Raw genomic sequence first — 18,000 nt, 5'->3', positions numbered from 1 at the left:
ATACAGAAATTAAAAAGAAAAATAATGCTAGATTAAGGACTAGGCATGGCCTGTGACTTAGTGCCATAGTGGTGTTTACCTTAGTGAGGATGTTTTTCTGCATCTCCAGGAGCCTGATGACCTGCTGGTTCTCTACATTTTCCTGCTGTAGCCTCTGCTTCTCTTCACCCAGCCTTCACAACACAACACAGGAGTTTCATGTTAGTTTTTTTGGCTATCCAACAATTACAAAAACAATTATTGTAGTATGGAAAATGAATGTCCACTTTCTTAATGCTAGACTGCTGTCATGCCGCCATGTCTGTAACTTGTTCCCATCATCTCTCACCTGTCAATCTCCTGCTGGGCTTCAGTTAGCTCCGCCTCCTTCATGGTCCTCAACTGCTGTTCCATTCGGAGGGCAGAGTTCTGAAACAAGGATCACCAAGGGTCACTAACGAATAGTACCCCACGTTAGTACTACTTCTTAGATAGCATGGTTTGTAACAAGGACTTGCAATGGAATGCCTTAAAGCACTAATGGCAAGTGCAATTTGGTTTTCAGTACCAGGGACAGACACACAAGGTGTTATTAGTGTGACATATTTGCACCTTTAGTCTTATTTCCTACTGGCAGTAATGGTTCATAGGTGTCATCTAGCAACACAGTGGAGCACTGCAGCAGCCTAAAACATACAACCATAACCAGTCCCACAGCCCCACCTTCTCCTGTATGTCCTGTAACTTCTGCTGTAGATTTCGTGCCTCATCCTCCTTCCTCTCCAACATGCCCGTCAGACGCTCGCACGTGTCTCTCCACTCCGCACACTCTGCCTGGATCTGACCCATGGTGTACTGGTGCTCTTCATTTGCAAGGGACAGTTTCTGAATAAAAAAAATGCTAACTTGTATACATTCATACATACCAACATACATGTTGGCCCAAGACTACTCTAGCTTAATTACTGTATACTGCTTTGTTTACTGTTACTATTCTAAGATTATGGTACTCTGTTGCAATGCATGACACCCACCTTTTCCAGCTCTCTTGTTCTTGTATCCAGCTGTTGTTTGTTGTCTCTCAGCTCCTGCAATGTTTCCTACACAAAACAGGTACATACATTAACTCTTCTACCAAAGAGAAGTAGTTAAAGCCAAGAAGATCACATGTCCATGCAAAAATGTGAAATCAAAATTTGAGTGTGTGGAGTATTTTCTTCAGATAAAAAGACACAGGCACAGTAATCCTTTCTTTTGACAGATTGTACTGATTCTGTTCACTTACCCTGAGGTTCCTTTGCTGCTCATCCCACCTCTCTCTGTCTGCCTCCTGCTCCTTCTTCAACCTCTCAAAGGACTACAATGAAATATACAGGAAAGAAACACCATAAATTACAATAATCATAAAAGACTCAGTAATTCAGCAGAAAAATGGAGCTGGCATCAAAGAAGAAAATACCGGTAGCATCTTGGACCTAGAAGACACAACAAATCGAAACAAAGCACGAGAAAATATCTTAAGATAATGCACGTGCTGGAGGATCCCCAGGCAGTCCATCAACTGTTGTTTTGCACTACATACCTTGTTTAATAGGTCTTTGTCCTGTGTGACTCTCTTTAGCTCCCCCTCCAACATTAACTGCTGTTGTGCTGCCAGACGTTTGCTGGACTCCAGCTGTTTGTTAAGCTCTTGTGCCTTCTCCAAGTTGTGTTTGACCATAGACAGCTCACTGGACAGGTCTTCACTCACCTAAAAGGGTCAGGAATCATTTTACAATCTTTTTTATTTGTGGTCCTCTGATGTAAAGACTAAGTAAGAGTTGTTTCAAATACTTCATTACCAAGTGCACACAAGGCAAATTTAAGAAAGGTCAATGAGAATGAACTTTTGAGGCTTCATATGACACAGATCATATGACTGAAAATAGATTTGGATTACCTTTGTGCCCAACATTATATTTTTATCACCTTTCTAAAACACACTTATTACAAATAGGTTATGTCAGGATGAAATGAACAGTAGTGTAGACACTACAATTAACCTTAGAAAAAAGAAACAACACCCAAAGTAATACAAACAACCACAGATTTTACCTTCTTCACAGCATTGAGCTCCTGTTCTACCCGGACTTTCTCCTGGTTGTTCTTGTCTGCGGACAGTTTGGCCTGTGCCAGGTCCACATGGAGTTCTGTGCACTGTTCTTCCACGGAGTGCTTGGCCTGAAGGAAACATCATGACAACAAAGTTTCTTGCTAATCCCAGTGAGATGAACGACCCAGAAATTGGACAGGTAAAATTTCATGTTGTTTTTTTATTAAGTTGCAACAATATGTACTTTGTGGGATATACAAAAATAAAGATACACAAAGTAACATTGACGTATTGGACTCCGCTGGTCTTCTGACCTTCATGAGCTGTTCCTTGTCCACTGTCATTTTCTGCACCTTCTGATGAAGGTCAATCTTCTCCTGGAACAGTCTGTCTTTCTCTGCCGTCACGCTGGCCAGTTTGGACTTGGCATCAGCCAGGACATCCTCCAGTCTGGATGTCCTGCTGAACAAACTGTCTCTCTCCTGTAGGTCACAAAAACTCCATTGTATCTACTAGTATCTTTACAAAGTGAATTCTGTTGCCAATAAAGATACTATTATAATGGCTTTATCCATTTTACATACCGGGTATTTCAAGTCCTAAAGTCTACATCTCTGTGTTCATGTTCAATCATTTCCCCCAAAAAAATTAACTCAGACACATAATATCACAATATTACTATGTTATGCATACAAATGCCATTCACTGACTTGAGTTGCTTTTAAGGAGTGAAGATTCCTAAGTCTCCTCACCTGTTTGACCCTGCTGAACTCATCTCCGATGTTGGACCAGTCATCCTTCAGGTGTGCATACGACGTGGTGACTTCTGCTAACTTCTGGGTAACCTCGCTGTTCTGTGTGATCAAGGCCTGCTGTTTCTGTAAGAAGAGTTCAAGTGTGCTATCTTAGCTTAGAGTGGTGCGAAGGAAGATAGGGATATCAATTATCAAATTAGATGACTGGATATCATTGCTGATAGCTATGGGACAAAGCTGAATAGTCCAATGCTGTTAGTAACCAAGTCTTTTAGCTGTGAACACATCATGTGTAGCTACATTATATAATATATTACAATACAAAATCTAATCTAATTGTCATACATTTGGAGCAAATTCACACCAAAGTAGTGGTAACAAAAGATGATGGTAAGAAATGTTTCCGACCTCCCTAAGATTGTTGGCCTCCTGCTGTGAGACTTGTTTCTCTGCCTCCAGCTTGTCTGCCCGCAGCTTGGCCAGCTGGAGGGACTCCTTCAGGGCAGTCATCTCACGGCCCATAGTCTCTTTGGTCTGGTGGAGGTAGAAAACATGTTCAAACAACAAATCAAAGATATGGAATACTTTCATGAATTTCTGATTTATTCATTACTGTGAACATTTTCATCACTAAAGAGAATACCTTTAGTGAATAATCCTTCCTGTATTACATGTACATGTACCAGACAATATTTCTTTTATTTTAACTGTTGTTTTTAACTTACATGTAAGAAGATGTCAGATCAGTATCCCTGTTAATGTTCCCTAACCTTCTGAAAGTTGGTGTTTTCCTGTTCCATCATGTTGAGTGCAGTACTGGTCTGGTCCACTAGGGCTTGTCTCTGTCTGTACTCTGCCTGTAAGGTGCTGTAGGAAGCCTGTAAACTATGCAGTTCTGCATCCAGTTGCCCAATTCTATAAAACAAGGAATAAGGAACAAACAGTGGTTGACAGCCTCATGTCAGGTGTTTATCATTTACTTACATTAAAAAAAGAATAAGTAATGACCATGGGTCATTTAACTGCTGTAATCTGATGGGAAGTTGTAAACACACCTGTCATGGAGCTCGTCCCTCCTCTGTATACCTTCAATCTGTGTCGCCTCCAGGTCAGCCTTATCTTTCTCCAGTGTGTTCACTCGGAATTCCAGTTGCTGCAGGTAAGTAAAATATAATAAAAGTCAGTAATAGATCAAAATTTTTTCTCTGTTATTTAAATTTTTACAGTCAACATTTGTTTAGTTTCAGGCAATCTTATATTCTCCAGGTTGTCTACTCAAGCAATCACATGCATTACATACAATCGGTCTGTTAAAAAAAGTTTACAGAAAACCATTAAAAAAGTGACTTATCAATTAAGATATTGCAGCACAGTTCTATGACAAATGGCTTGAGATATGATAAGTCATACATGTGATAGTTACCTGTTGGTGAGACTTCATGTTAGCCACAGTCATCTTGCTCTCATTCAACTTCCCTTCAGCCTCAGTGAGCCTTTCCGTCTGCAGCTGCAGAGTCTCCTGGGCCTCCCGCAGCTTGTCCACCAGGTTGAGTCTCCTGGACTCACTCTCCTGCAAGCTGTCCTGTAATACCTTTTCCGGTGACATCCCGCTGGGTGTGGCATAGATGAAAGAGTCTTGGGACTGCTGTCTGCTGGGAGAGGGACTCCTGAACAAGGAATCCTGGGGCCTGTGCAAAGACTCATGGGACTGTGCCCTGTAGATGGAGTTCTGAGGTCTGTTTGTGCTGTAGGAATGAGGTTTGGACCAGGAAGGACTTCTGTGGATGGGACGGGTCAGCTCCTCTTTCCTCCGATCGTACGTTTCACCCAGAAGGGATAAAGCTCTGGCAATGACGGGCGACTTTGTCTTCAAAGAAGACATGGACAGGCTGTGGCTGCAAAGATTTCATAATGCAATTTCATTAGCCATCATGCAGGGAACAAACACTGACATGTTGATAATTTGAACACATCTTATGAGTCTGATGAAAACTCTTGAACTGTATCTGTAACTTGCACTTGTACCGATACTTAATTTTCATCAATTCTCAACTACCGCAGCTTGATGAAAAGGTCCACACCCGTCCTACCTTATGCCGCTGTCGGAGTCATGTGTGGGAGAGTGGGGACGGGACTCCTCGCTGCCGTTAGCACGCGGACCTGCCAGGTCCAGGGACGTCTGGATAGCATCAGCCAGTTCCTGGTTCCTAGACTGCTGTAGGAGGCTCTGGAACCAACAATTAATAACTGATATATTAATATAATCATTAATACAGCCATAACCATGTTATGAAGACTCCCCACATTGGTATCGAAAAGACAGTGCCTGTAAGTCCTGATATTCAGGTATATTAAACATTTTCGAAAATTTGTGGTTTCTTTTAGCATGAATCTAAATCATTCTAATACTGAATGTGTGTATCTTCCATATTAAACAGAATACTAATAATCAATACAATACAATTGTTGTTATACCAGTTTGTATGTGGCCCAACATGCGGGTTCAACAGTTGTCGTTGACAAGCTATCAGACCACTCCAGGTCTGTTTGCCCTGTTTGAAGTGGCCCCACAGGGAGTGTTCAGATAAAGACGGCCTGTCAGACAGTGTACAATGTAGTCATAACTTCCCAGGGAGACCAAACAACCAATGCTATGATCAAAAACTTGAACTTTCATTGAACTCAATGTTAGGTCAATATAGCAAGTTCATTTTAGGTATGACATCCTTTGAAGACTAAAAATCAAATGTGAGAGTGGAAAAAAAATGGGCATAAAACAAAACAAGATCAATTTTCAAAATAGAGATCATAAACATTGTAAGAAAAATTAAAGTGATAAAACATAAAACCACCACCGACTTATTTTTATTCCTATATTCAGGAAGTGTGGGAAGTGATGATAGTAGATATGGCCTTGTATCACTACAACTACATGTTAACTCTAGGCTATCAAAGACTATGTCAGGTCACTTTTACAACTACCGATTCAGTTTCACTTCTACAACTACACTCAAGACTACCCATTTTTAATACTTTTATGTCATGTTGACCATTGCCAGAGGGGAGCAATTTTATTATGAATCTGGCAAAAATTAATGCACACACAGATGTCATTCATAAAAATTGCTCACCATGGCCTTAGAAACACTGCCACTGCAATGAGCTTTGTAATAGTTGTGATGTTTCGAGCATAATACGGTATAGGCACTACTTGTTTTGAATTCAGATCCTTTATACCAACAGCTGCAAAATGACTATACCTGGCTCTACTGCTAAGCAGACAGTTATATAGCTATCCTCTGCTTTTAATCACAACCTCATCCTAGAGACAGTAAATTGTATATACTGCAGCTGTTTACAAACCCTCAGATAAAATGCAGTAACATTTGAGAACCCAATGTTTTGTCAGCTGCTATAGCAATAAGTAATTTCTTTGTACTGCATCCTAGATTACCTGTTCACTAGCAATGACCATCAAGCTAAGTGCCTGTGTAGGTGACTAAGGTACATTGTGAGTAACCCAGAACTTTTCCAAAACAAGAGCAAATCGAGAGATCAAAAAATACAGCAAATAAAATATCTGTGAACACTGGACAGTATCCTTTATCCTTTGCTCTTTATTTCTTTCTCTTCCTTTCTCTATATTCTAGTCTCAATAATTCTAATGGTTGACACAGGTGTTCATTAGCCTGGCATAATGGCATCCTTATCTTATCATACATAACAAGGAAACTAAGAGACCAATGGGCTAGCTGGGTCTTTCCATGTATATCCTGAATCAGTGGTATGCGGTTTATTATGGATGTAAATTTTATGACAGAAACTATTGTAAATTAAATTAAGAGCCCAAACAGTAACTTCAATTAAGAAGCCAGCATTATTTGAATTATAGGTACCCATAATCCACTGCAATAGCAAAGACAACTACTAGTACTTGACATACTAGTAGGCAACTGATGACCTTGTACCTGGTAAATTGGTATTCCTCCCTCTTAAAGATTGGACATGTGATAGTTCCCAGTACATTTAACTATTATGCCCTAGATAACCTTCTTAAAAACTGTGACAAAATACAAGCATTCATAAAAAACAAAAGGTGCAAACTACATGCCTTTGTTATTCATAACTCAACTGTACCCTTTTCTCACGGTTCTTTTCAATCAGTACACATGTATATCAATGGTCTCGGACCTTATTTTAAACAGTGCCTTTTCTGTTGTAGCATCCTCATGCTTTCAACTGTACTATCATCAAACAGGTCATGATCAAGCTTACCAAACAGGTAGTTCCCCGAGTTCAGTGCACAACATTCAAGCTAGAGATTCCAGTCTGCTCAGGTCGGTTAAGGAAATGAATACATCACAGTTTTGTCAACAAGAAACCATAATGGTCAGCCTGGCATTCTTTGCTTCGGTGCCTTTTGAAGTGGTTATTTTAGATCCTACCTTCTAAAAGGACTCAATTGGGGTTTCAAGATGACAAAAATTGCCAGCATTACTTCTGGTCAGTACTCAATTTGACAAAATAACATACATGTACAACATTTTCAACTGAATCTGTCTTATTGAAAGCAGGTAATGTTCTTCCAAAGCACATTAGAAAACTGGAACAGATATTTCAAAACCTCCTTCAAACCCTTGCTAGTTTTGAAGAGGCAACTAAGTCCTGGTATCGAATGTCTGCTGAGAACAATAACAAACAATGGGGTAGCCAGAGGAGTTTTGTATCATCCTGGCCAAAACACAATCCTAAAGAATTGAGAATCTAAAGGATGGTGCTTGAGGGCTGAACTAAGGATTTCCTACTGTACACACTAAGGATTTATACACATACCTTTATGATTATTATCCTTTATTGTACAAGACTAACTAGGTCAAAGTCTGTCATTTTTTCACAACTATGTCAATGACAACAACGCTAGGTAATCCAATCACAAATCTTGTTATTTCTGTGATTGACCTCAGATTTAAGGCATGAATGCACCCAGCGCTTCTCTTTCTATGCACCTAATTGCAGAGTCAATGGGTCAATTTGAATGGTATTGTGTGTTCGCTTTGGTGTCCCTGGTAACATGCTTTTGAAGGAATTCGTAAATACATGATTTTGTCACAAAAGTTTAATTTGTCTAATACAATGAGAAGTTATAATCTTAAGAGTTGCATCTCCTCCTACAATGATTGTGATGGTTTATACACAGCCATCAAGTTAGCTCAACTTGCATTGTTCTCCCATTTAACCTTCTTGGTGCTCCTGACTTCATGGGACTCCATTTAAGACCAACAGCAACTTTTTCGTATAGCCTAGTCTAGCCACAAGGGAAAGTGAGCCTTAAATGCTTTCTAACTAGATGGAAGATTCGAAGACAACTTCCAGTCTAATCGGCCATTAGTATTTTACAATGATTACCACCATTCAGTCAGATATCAATCCACCTAACAGGTGTGTGGCAGCTACGAGACAAGTTCTTCTGTTTCTGACACCACTTCAGATCAAAGGCCGACCACACTGATACCAGGTACACATACCACCAGTACTCCTCAAGCTCTCTTAGAGATGAAAAGCTGGCTGATAATTGTGTCTCTCCAGGTGTAAGTCAGCCGTCACAGGTGAGTTGCATTCCTGAGGGGCTTGTTTCACCTGGACACAAAGGTGAGGCACCACCGCGTCCTTCCCTGGCTATTGTCCACACCCAGTGTTTGGGGAGGATTAGGATGTCAAACAGGTCAGGGGACTAAGTGTCTGGAATAATCAGATATCCAGGGAGTTAACCGTGATTCTGTCAGGTAGAGGGTACTGAACTGAATGAAATGAGGTCACATTTCTCTGATACCAATGATGCTGTATACCTCCTGTACCTGTACCTCTGCATCCATGACAGAAATTCTTCAGAATCTACAATAATGTAGAGATTACCTGTCAGAATCATGACATTACACACACTCACATGTGTTGAATATTTCCCTAAAAACCATAAAACAATAAATGTGTTCAATGAACAAAATCAATGGCAAAGCTTAAAGTTAATTGGATTTTCAAAACTGTAACCTGTCTTCCCAAATTTGAAAAAGACAAGTATTAATACTTCTGACTATCCTTCAAATGGTCATCCATATCTAATAAAGGTGCATAGGCGCAAGACAGATTACAGACTTCCAATATAATTTGGACCGGTTGCTCCAGCTACCCTGTAATCACAACGCAGACAAAATGCCCTGCTCTAACAGCTTAATGGAGATTTATCAGACCTGCCATCCATATCTGTCACAAAGTCAAACAAATAGCCACTGTGCTACATTATTAATCAGATCATAAGCTAAGTTTGATATGAAAAATAAACAATTACATAATAGTGATACATGTATACAATCTTGTCACCATTGCAAAGTAAAAAAATGTTGTAGTTTGTAAGAATTATGCATGGTTAATACGGTTGATGGCTTCAACAATTGTAACATTGTAAGTCTATGTTCAAAATAGTCACTCAATATATCTTTGCTCCCTCACAGCACTGTTCATGTCCCACAGTAAGTGACTCAATGTGGGGTTTTACGTTCTTATATGTCTGCCTGCTGGTTTAACCGTTCCTTTCAAGTGAGCGAGCAACCATGGAAAGTTTTTTGTTCAGAGGCTTGCCATATAAGCCAAGATAATGATACCACCTGTACAACTAGTACTTTCCGACAATCGATTCAAATACCTTCCCATTCCATCCATCTTAAAGGTTATTTGAAGTCACAATAAACTATCATTTTTTCAAGAGAAAGGCTCTCATTTTGTTATCTAAGTGTTATCAGCTATTTTCTTATTCTATTGTCATCTAAAACGGTAATTTGAACCTGGTAATATGGTGATTCTGGGAGGCTAAAGATTATACTGCGGTGCCATTTGTGTACAAAGAGGTCTGTCAGTTGATTCATAGGTCCAATCTCCTTTGTTATGCTCCAATCTCCAAAATGCCAGGGGCATCTCATGCATATCTTCTTCTTATCACATTGTATGCATCTCTTCTTCTTATCTGCACCAGTCTATTGTCCTCATTTGGTTTTTCTAACCCTCACTACAGCCATAGCAGAAGAAGTGCCAAACTGATCTAAGTCAACAACTTGTACTTTCTACACACTAACTGCAGGAACACAAATAACTACTGTTACTGGTAAACAGGTGGTTATTTCACTGGTGGGTCTGCTACAAGTAAATTAAGACTAAATAGTCTAATTTACATTCCTAAGTGAGATAGCAAGCTATCTGGGTCAGTGGATCCCAGTCTGAACTGGCAAACCATGTCGGGCTCTTCAAACCTTCCACTACAGATGACAAAGAAAATACATGTTGTACATGTTTGTACTGGTTCCTACTAGCACTAAGAGAAATTTTCAACAATCAATGACATTTACTTTTGGTCCTGTCTTCAGTTACCAACATTCCACAAGCTATACATGTACACATAAAACACAAACATTGCAAATGAAGTGTTATGTCTGCAGTTAATTTCTGTGGCTGTAACTATATGTTTACGGTAATCACATCAAAGTCTATATAGTAATAGGGTACATGTGGATCATAGTCCTGACAACAGGAGCAAAGAAAAAACTACTTAGCAGTCCATATCCCAAGAATTTCCATCAAGGGACCCTCCGTCATACTAGTTGACACGCCTTGTGACACAGATAGGACATTCTTCACTAGCCATATCTACCCCCTACCTTACCACAAAGAATACAAGACTGTAGGAAAAGATAAGGTTTGACAGATAATTATCTCAGACAGATAGCTTTGAGGGACAGTACAGTTACCCCCTGTGAGACTCCTAATTATATCTATAAGTGCCTTTGGGTCAAATACTACCATATCACACGGAAGAGTCTTACTGTTATACTGTTTGAAGACTTCATACATTTATACATGGTGTAGGTTAAAATTATGGTAACAAGGAATTTCAGTTGTTTTGCTATTTTTCTCTAGGAAGTAGAAGTGTCCAGATAAGACCCATGGAATTGCAAAAACACTTATGGCAAGTCCATTCCTTGTGTACAAACTGATAAATTGTAGTGAATGTCAATATTGTGTGTGATAGACAGGTGACTAACACCTTTGGAAAACAAGGGCACATTGTTCTATGCTTTCTCCATTCACAATGCTGTTTGCAGTAATAGTGAACCTTGCCCCAATGCTTTCACTTGATCTCACTTGGACTTGTGTTTGCATAATTGTTATGTGCATGCTCCTTACCCAGGATACAAAAATACAAAAAAAACTGTTTGCTGGAGCCTTTCCCTATAAAAGTTGGTTATATGTTTCCTTTGTAAAAGTACAAAATGCATTATAAGTGCATTCACTGTGCTGAATGTCACGAGCTCTTACATGGAACAGACAATGCCTAGGCTGCTGAACAGCCAGGGCATGTGAAACAGGCCACCTCTTGGGTTATAATTCCGGAAGGATTGCCCTGTGTGTCGAAGGCTAAGGACCCAGGTTTTTAACCCCTCCTGAGAAGTTTGCCTTTCTTTCATGTGGCCTGTTTTTTGGGCCACTTAATCATGCTTAGCTCCAGGCCCAGACTCATACCCCACCCAGAGTAAACACTTGTACTTGAGCTTGGATCCCACATACTTATGTCCTAACCACTAGTGAGGGAAACCCTGCAACTTTAATCTTGGAAAAGCAGCTGTAGTAAACACAGGGTAGTGGAATACAAACAATTTCAGAAGAATTTTACTGAACCCTCGCAGATAATAACCAAGGCAGTGGAAGATCTGTTCCACTGACATGACTTTACTGAATGCTTCAGCACTAAAAAAGGGACTATCATCGTTCTCTGGATCTTACAGCAAGAAGTCTTCATACAAAAGTTAATAAGCAACAGTCGGACAGCTAAAAAGTTCCTCATAGCCTTACCCATATTTAGGCTTATTTTTACTAAAATGGCCTGCCATACAAACTGAAAACCTAAATACTTTAACCACAAAAACTGTACAAATTATATCTTAAGTTCTTCTAAAAGTTCTATAGTCTTAATCAACCAAAAGGGGTGTTTAACAATTGTACCCGTACCTTTTCTGTTGCCTCAGTTCCTATACATAAACCAATGTCAAACCAAATTAAGCTGCATACAGATCATCTGCATACTGGGATTTTGTTCTCATATCAACTGAAGTTCTATACCATAAAGGTAGTCAAACAATGCCACTGCTGAATGTAAAAATAAATAGGCTATAAATAAGTCTGGGAGACATCAACATAAAGAAAGTCTGGGTGCTTTGTATGCACAGGTGACAATACCATACATCAGAAATATAATAAACAAGTCTAGTGGCATTCATCATTTTAAAGCTCTATTAATGTGTAATTATAGAAATAATCATCTGCCAGAAATATGTTAATGTCAATAACACTTCAGTTTTATCTCAATATGGAAAATAAGCCTGGCACATTTATTTATGGTTGTTCAATTAAAGACCTAAAACAGACTACTTGCTTATAATATCCATGCTGATACTCATGAGGGGTGGTAAATTGTGCCAAATGTATATCAGCTCAGAATGTCTTGACAGTTTTAGTTCATGACAGAGAATTACCAAGCTTACATCGTCCACCTTGTTCCTGTCATTGCTATCAAAAATAATACTGAAATATTTATCCTTTTGTTCCTTGCATTCAACAATATACCAAAAAAAAAGAAAGAAGATTATCAGTTCAATTGATTATAGGTGCAGATCTCAATTTACCTCTCTGAGCTGACAACTTGTGTGATTAATAGCAGCTGGCCATTAAAATACCTGTGTGTTCAGGTACAGAGTTACCTGGGAACACGCACCGAAGGAGTAGGCAGCCGGGCAGGCAACTTAAACAAACAGTTGCTAGGCAACAAGGAGATCAATTCAATTTACAAAGCAGGCTTACCTAGATTGAACAAGATTTACCTTTGCAGCACACAAGGTACTGGTATCAGGAAACTATTGTGCTTAGGTTTCAAGCAAGTATCTTTCTGGGAATTGTATCTGGGGAATTGTGTGAAAGTAATGAGTTTTTTTTTGGGTGGACCAAGCCATGCGTTTAAAAGTTGATTTGGGACTAGCATACTGAAAAATGTAGAACAAAAAGGAGAAAAAAATCCCAAAACATACAAAAGTGTTAAAGGACAAAGCAAACTTAAAGTCTTGATGACTCAAACATTGCACATTTTGTAGCTAGTAAAAATATATGACACTGCTTTGCCTACTAGTACATGCTGCGCAGCTTGTTTTACTAAAGCATGCCTCTATGTGAAGCCAAATTGCGCACACTGTCTGTGTTTTGTTTGTTGCTAAACACTGACCTGACATACTGACGCTGCTCTGGAATGTTAGGATGGCAGGTTTCCTGTGACAAATTACTTAAAACAAGACTGGCATGAACTGCCTGCTTATACCAACTGTGGGGATTTATCTTAAGGCTAAGTAGGATCAGTTAGGAATGTTGACACACAGGAGTGCACTGACCTTACTAAGCACCTAAGATTTCTTCTTGACACATTTTCCCTCAACTATAGCCTGAAATCCAGCCATATTGTAGCTTATCTTCAACTTGCCTGTCAGTGTGCCTCTGCTATGGCTGGATTTCAGCCTACTCGAGTCATCAGCATAAAAGGGCACATCTAAGCACCAATGACAAAGGTTATCCTTACTTTTCATATTTGCAATAGATTATAACTTTTAACATATTTTAACTCAGATGGCATCCAGGCTAATATATTGTGCAAATGTAATAATCTTTTTCCCACCTAAGCAATCCATTTGTCTAGAGCAACTATTCTCCCTTTATTACCAGCCATTTTCCTTTGTCCCCCTTGTGGTTGTTGCGACCACGTTTGACTCTACTTGCATCTGTATACCAATCTTTTATTAATTCTGTTTGAAGCATATAACATTTAACTTATAGCAGGAGTCTGAGTCTGATTTGGGAATGGACAGTGAGCCTACACATTGTAGTGGTTGTACCTGACTCGGGGGACTGACCACTTTTTCAACAAGTGGTTGTAGTCTATACACCTGGAACAAGGAACAGCACCTGGCCCTCTCAGTCTTTCAGAGTTAATTAAAATGAATTGAAGAGAAAACCCATTAAGAAGTCATCAAATACTCCTTGTGTTTGACAAGTGCCCTGTGCATACATGGTTAGTGGGAACCTTCTGCTCCATACTGTTTGGGTCAGAAGGTGGCCAGAGAAAAGGATTAAAGACATTGTCAACTCAACTCTGATAGAGACAAACAACTATTAACATGAATGCAGAGAGGGTGCACTGAACAATCAGGAGGCTCCTTGTAGACAAATCTATGTCAGTAGGATTCTAGGTTTGAATATGTTTACCCTGTTTAAACTGAAGTAGATGTTTTGCTACCAATTCTCTTTTGGCTACATGGTTAGGCAGCAGGGAGAAGGTTACAATTTTCAATCACTGTTTCCTTCATGTAACTGCAAACCTCACCCTGCTGAGGGTGTTCCATAACAGTATTTCTAGATTCAAGATGTTCCAAGACTGCACAGGGTCCAACCATTGGGTTTTTGTAGCTTTCAATATCATGGTTATCTTTAAATTAGTTAAAGCCCATTCCATTCATTCCCGTCTATATACTGTACTTGGATCATGTATGAGGTTTTTTAACAGCTCACCTGAATTAACAGTCACAAGTTATAGCTGTATAGTTACTGTAGTATAAAGGGAATTGGTCAAGGGATAGGATGTGCGGAAATGGTGGCTTCCCCTCAAAACAGAAGGTAACTAGAGTTCCCCGATCTCATACCTTCGCCAAATGATGTTAATCTTTATGACTGACAAATTATAGATTATTCCCCCTGATTTAACAAATAGAATCATGAATTATATCATTTTATCATATTCTCAACCAAAAGACAGTCTTATATTAACAAACAATGCCATTCTAGCATTTCCTCATAAATTATGCAAATAAGGTCCTGATTTGAATACATTATGTTTAGTGATGTTCACCTTCACTTAACTTTCAAATACCACAAGTATGAAATTCCAGGCAGTTATCTTTACATAATTATAAAATTTTCTCATTAATTATGCAAATTAAGTCCTCATTTACATAATTAATATCTGTCTGTGTTTCTCTTATTCTCAATTACCAATGTCACAAGCTTCAATAGTCCAACCATGGAATGAAGCTGATTTATAGAATATCCCCATAAATTATGCAAATTACATCCATATTTGCGTAATTGTCAAATAATTATATCAAGCATCACATAAGCTACCTACATACCAAAAATCACGACGATCCGTCAACCGGTTCTTGAGTTACATTGAGTTGAATATTTTCAAACATATAGTCCTGTAGTTCCAGAGCAAGCCGCTAGGGGGCTCAAACTCACGTCACTTCTTCCCCAGCACAAGAGCTACCTACCATCCAAATTTCGTCACCCTAGCATGTCTAGATCATGAGATATCAAAACCGGAAGTGCAGCTGCAGTACCATAACAAGCCGCTAGGAGGTCCAAAATCTAATCATTTTGAGGTCTCATCAAGACCTACCCACCTACCAAGTATCAAGACAATCCACCAAGGCCTTCTGAAGTTATCGTGTTTACAGACACACACACACACACACACACACACATACACGAACGCCTCTGAAAACATAACCTTCTTGGCGAAGGTAACAATAAGCAGCTTTTCAACTACAATGTGTTACCTCTGTCCAATCACATGTGGTATCTACAAATAGTTTTCAGCATACGCTTTCTGTAACCATAATGGCATACAAAAGCAAGAGAGTTCTCAAAGAGACTTTTGTTCACGAAAGCAAAACAAAGGCTCACACTACCAACAATACCAACAAACTGCCACAAGGGGAAATAATGAAACAGTTTGTTCTTTTAACATGAAAACCAGAGGGCAAGTGTCGTTATGACCTGTGTAATCCAAGCCAAGTGCTATTGTGTGGTGGGCTTTTTAACCGAATTGTTATGATTTCTGGAGTGGTCTGAATGGGAGTGTCTACTGGCTGCAACAAACACCTGGTACTATTATCTGAATTACAGGTAGAACTTTTTGAGTAGATTGTATGCTGGTGACCAGGCCAATTCATACTCTACTTCAAAAATTCTGGTTAAAAATCAGACTGCCGCTCTTGACAAAGAAATAACAATAACTTTTAACTAATTCTATCATACTATAAATTCATAGACACAAACTTTTGTTCCCAAATAGTTTTAAAGCTGCTAGTATCTTGAGACAAGTATTAAACCTACTCTAAGTAATCTCACAGCCGCATATATCCATACAATCACTACCAAGCGAGATGAAGCCGAAAAGAATAGAAATTAGACATTTATTTACACTCTTATAATTATGTTCATATATTTGTAATGTATATGTTTATGTTCACGTTCTGTACCCATGCGACCTGTACTTAGTTCTGTAGAACACAAATGTACAATAAAGGTCTTCATTCATTCATTATTATATAAATATAAACCCTGGTCTAAAGGTATTCATCTGACAGGTGGGAGGTTGATAGGCACTAGGTGAGATACACTAGAACAGGTGATCCACTCTGTACAAGGATGTAGCTCATAAATTGTAAACCTATCTCTTGTGTGTCCTTGCTCACAGAGTACTCGACCCATTGTTTCCTTTTGTCATACTGTACAAATCCAATGGACCAAGAAAAGACCTATTCAAGGACTTGCCCTGCCATGCTTGGAAGGATGCAAATCGTGCATTTCTTTTTGAATAACCAAGGAGCTTACCTTGGAATAACGCACTGGACTTTTTGGGGGGGTGGATTGTTAGAGTCAGAACTGAGAATAGTTTCTCTGGTTTTCTTAATTGGAAGTTTCACATTCTTCACGTGTTGTATAGTACCGAAGTTGAAGTGCTGCGAAAACTTTTGTTGTCCTGTTTTGTTTAAATTTGTCTTGTGTTTACGAACAGATGAGACCAGACTAGAGTTAGCGTGCATGGGGTGGACATCGTTGTTATGCAGATCACGGAGGCATGGGTGAACTTTTGTTCCCTCTTTACGGGACGGTCTGAAAAGGGCCAGCACAATCTGTTTTCGGATTGGCAACGTAAGGCATGGATAGAAAGAATCGTTACTTACCTTCCAACTTGTCCTGGGTTCTGCCGTCGTGTCCAAGCTAGCCACCCCCGACTCTGCGCTGAGCCGTCCCGGATCGGAAACCCCCCGATCGTGCCTGTCCTGCCGCCGGCGGGACCGTGCCGTACCCTCCCCGTATACATTTCCATCCGCCCCGGGAGACCCGAACAACTTCGTCCTGAGGGCGGACGCCCTGGCGTCGGTGTCCGGGTCGTACATGTACGACATGCTTGCCCTAAAAAAATCGCACACCGTTCTGTTTACCGTAGTCAGCAACGCGACAAAGTTTGCAGTCCTAACCCAAAGCAAAGCAAAGTCCGTTGTTTGAGGTTCAAACCTCCGGCCCACGCCGCGACACCGGGTCCAGTCCTGAGAAAGTTTGTCACTGTTGCCGATACGACAAACCGCCTCGGGCAAAACAAAGTTGTCACAACTTCCTATAAGACACTCAGCTGGGCACTACGTGCAGGATTCAATGCAAAGGAACAGAAAAAGTCCTCTCCCTGTCCTACACAAGCAAACCACTGCCAACTACCGTGGAAAAACGACACAATCGGTTTCAAAAGTAGGTGGAAATTTGAGACCTTTGGATAATTCAGACCATTGTGTGCGGGTCGTACCACACTACTTTACGCAGAAGGGAGTCACGTTTTAAAAACAAATGTCAGCCTCGACCAGGAATACTTAACCCATAAAAGCTCGAGTGGTTTACATTAAGAATTTGTACCGAACAAACACAAATGCTTTAGTAACATACATGTAACTGGCGCTACGGGGTAACCGGTACCCTCCGCATACGATTGGAATCGCCCAGACAATAGGCAAACATTCTGTATTATTGTAAGCTGCCAGTGCCTTCATATGGACCGCTGCTTAAAAACGTTTGCGTTGATTTGTTTTTCTAGGGATCGATGTTGTCTACCGATGAACAAACTACTGTCTGAGCCTAGCGCTGGTTCGGCCGTATACTTGTATGCAGTGCGGAGAAGCATAATCTAGCTGCATTGTTCGAAATAATCAACAGGTGGCTCTGATGCACACAACCAATGAAATCATATCAGGCTACTAC

General features: G+C 39.9%; 1 protein-coding gene across 5 annotated transcripts in view; it reads right to left on the bottom strand.

Moving 5' to 3' along the window:
- The window catches only part of LOC109471987 (myosin-11-like), a 25,195-nt gene extending 7,653 nt beyond the window's left edge, over window positions 1-17,542 (bottom strand). For 4 of the 5 annotated variants that reach the window (XM_019771535.1, XM_019771537.1, XM_019771536.1 and 1 more), the window contains exons 1-15: window positions 16,935-17,542; window positions 4,917-5,053; window positions 4,250-4,721; window positions 3,882-3,979; window positions 3,597-3,741; window positions 3,235-3,360; window positions 2,824-2,949; window positions 2,386-2,553; window positions 2,074-2,199; window positions 1,562-1,729; window positions 1,265-1,336; window positions 1,014-1,079; window positions 703-864; window positions 329-408; window positions 80-173 (exon numbers count right to left, since the gene is read on the bottom strand). In XM_019771535.1, coding sequence (XP_019627094.1) covers window positions 80-173; window positions 329-408; window positions 703-864; window positions 1,014-1,079; window positions 1,265-1,336; window positions 1,562-1,729; window positions 2,074-2,199; window positions 2,386-2,553; window positions 2,824-2,949; window positions 3,235-3,360; window positions 3,597-3,741; window positions 3,882-3,979; window positions 4,250-4,721; window positions 4,917-5,053; window positions 16,935-17,159 — 2,265 coding nt within the window. In that variant the 5' untranslated portion in view covers window positions 17,160-17,542. Of the gene's footprint in view, window positions 1-79; window positions 174-328; window positions 409-702; window positions 865-1,013; window positions 1,080-1,264; window positions 1,337-1,561; window positions 1,730-2,073; window positions 2,200-2,385; window positions 2,554-2,823; window positions 2,950-3,234; window positions 3,361-3,596; window positions 3,742-3,881; window positions 3,980-4,249; window positions 4,722-4,916; window positions 5,054-7,101; window positions 7,197-16,934 lie in introns of those variants that run through there. The other variant, XM_019771540.1, reaches the window with a different exon arrangement.
- Between the last annotated feature and the right edge of the window lie 458 nt (window positions 17,543-18,000).

The sequence above is a fragment of the Branchiostoma belcheri genome, unplaced genomic scaffold (genome assembly GCF_001625305.1).
Source record: "Branchiostoma belcheri isolate BF01 breed outbred unplaced genomic scaffold, Haploidv18h27 scaffold26, whole genome shotgun sequence".
Lineage (NCBI taxonomy): Eukaryota > Metazoa > Chordata > Leptocardii > Amphioxiformes > Branchiostomatidae > Branchiostoma > Branchiostoma belcheri.
This window is presented reverse-complemented; position numbering and strand designations above follow the sequence as displayed.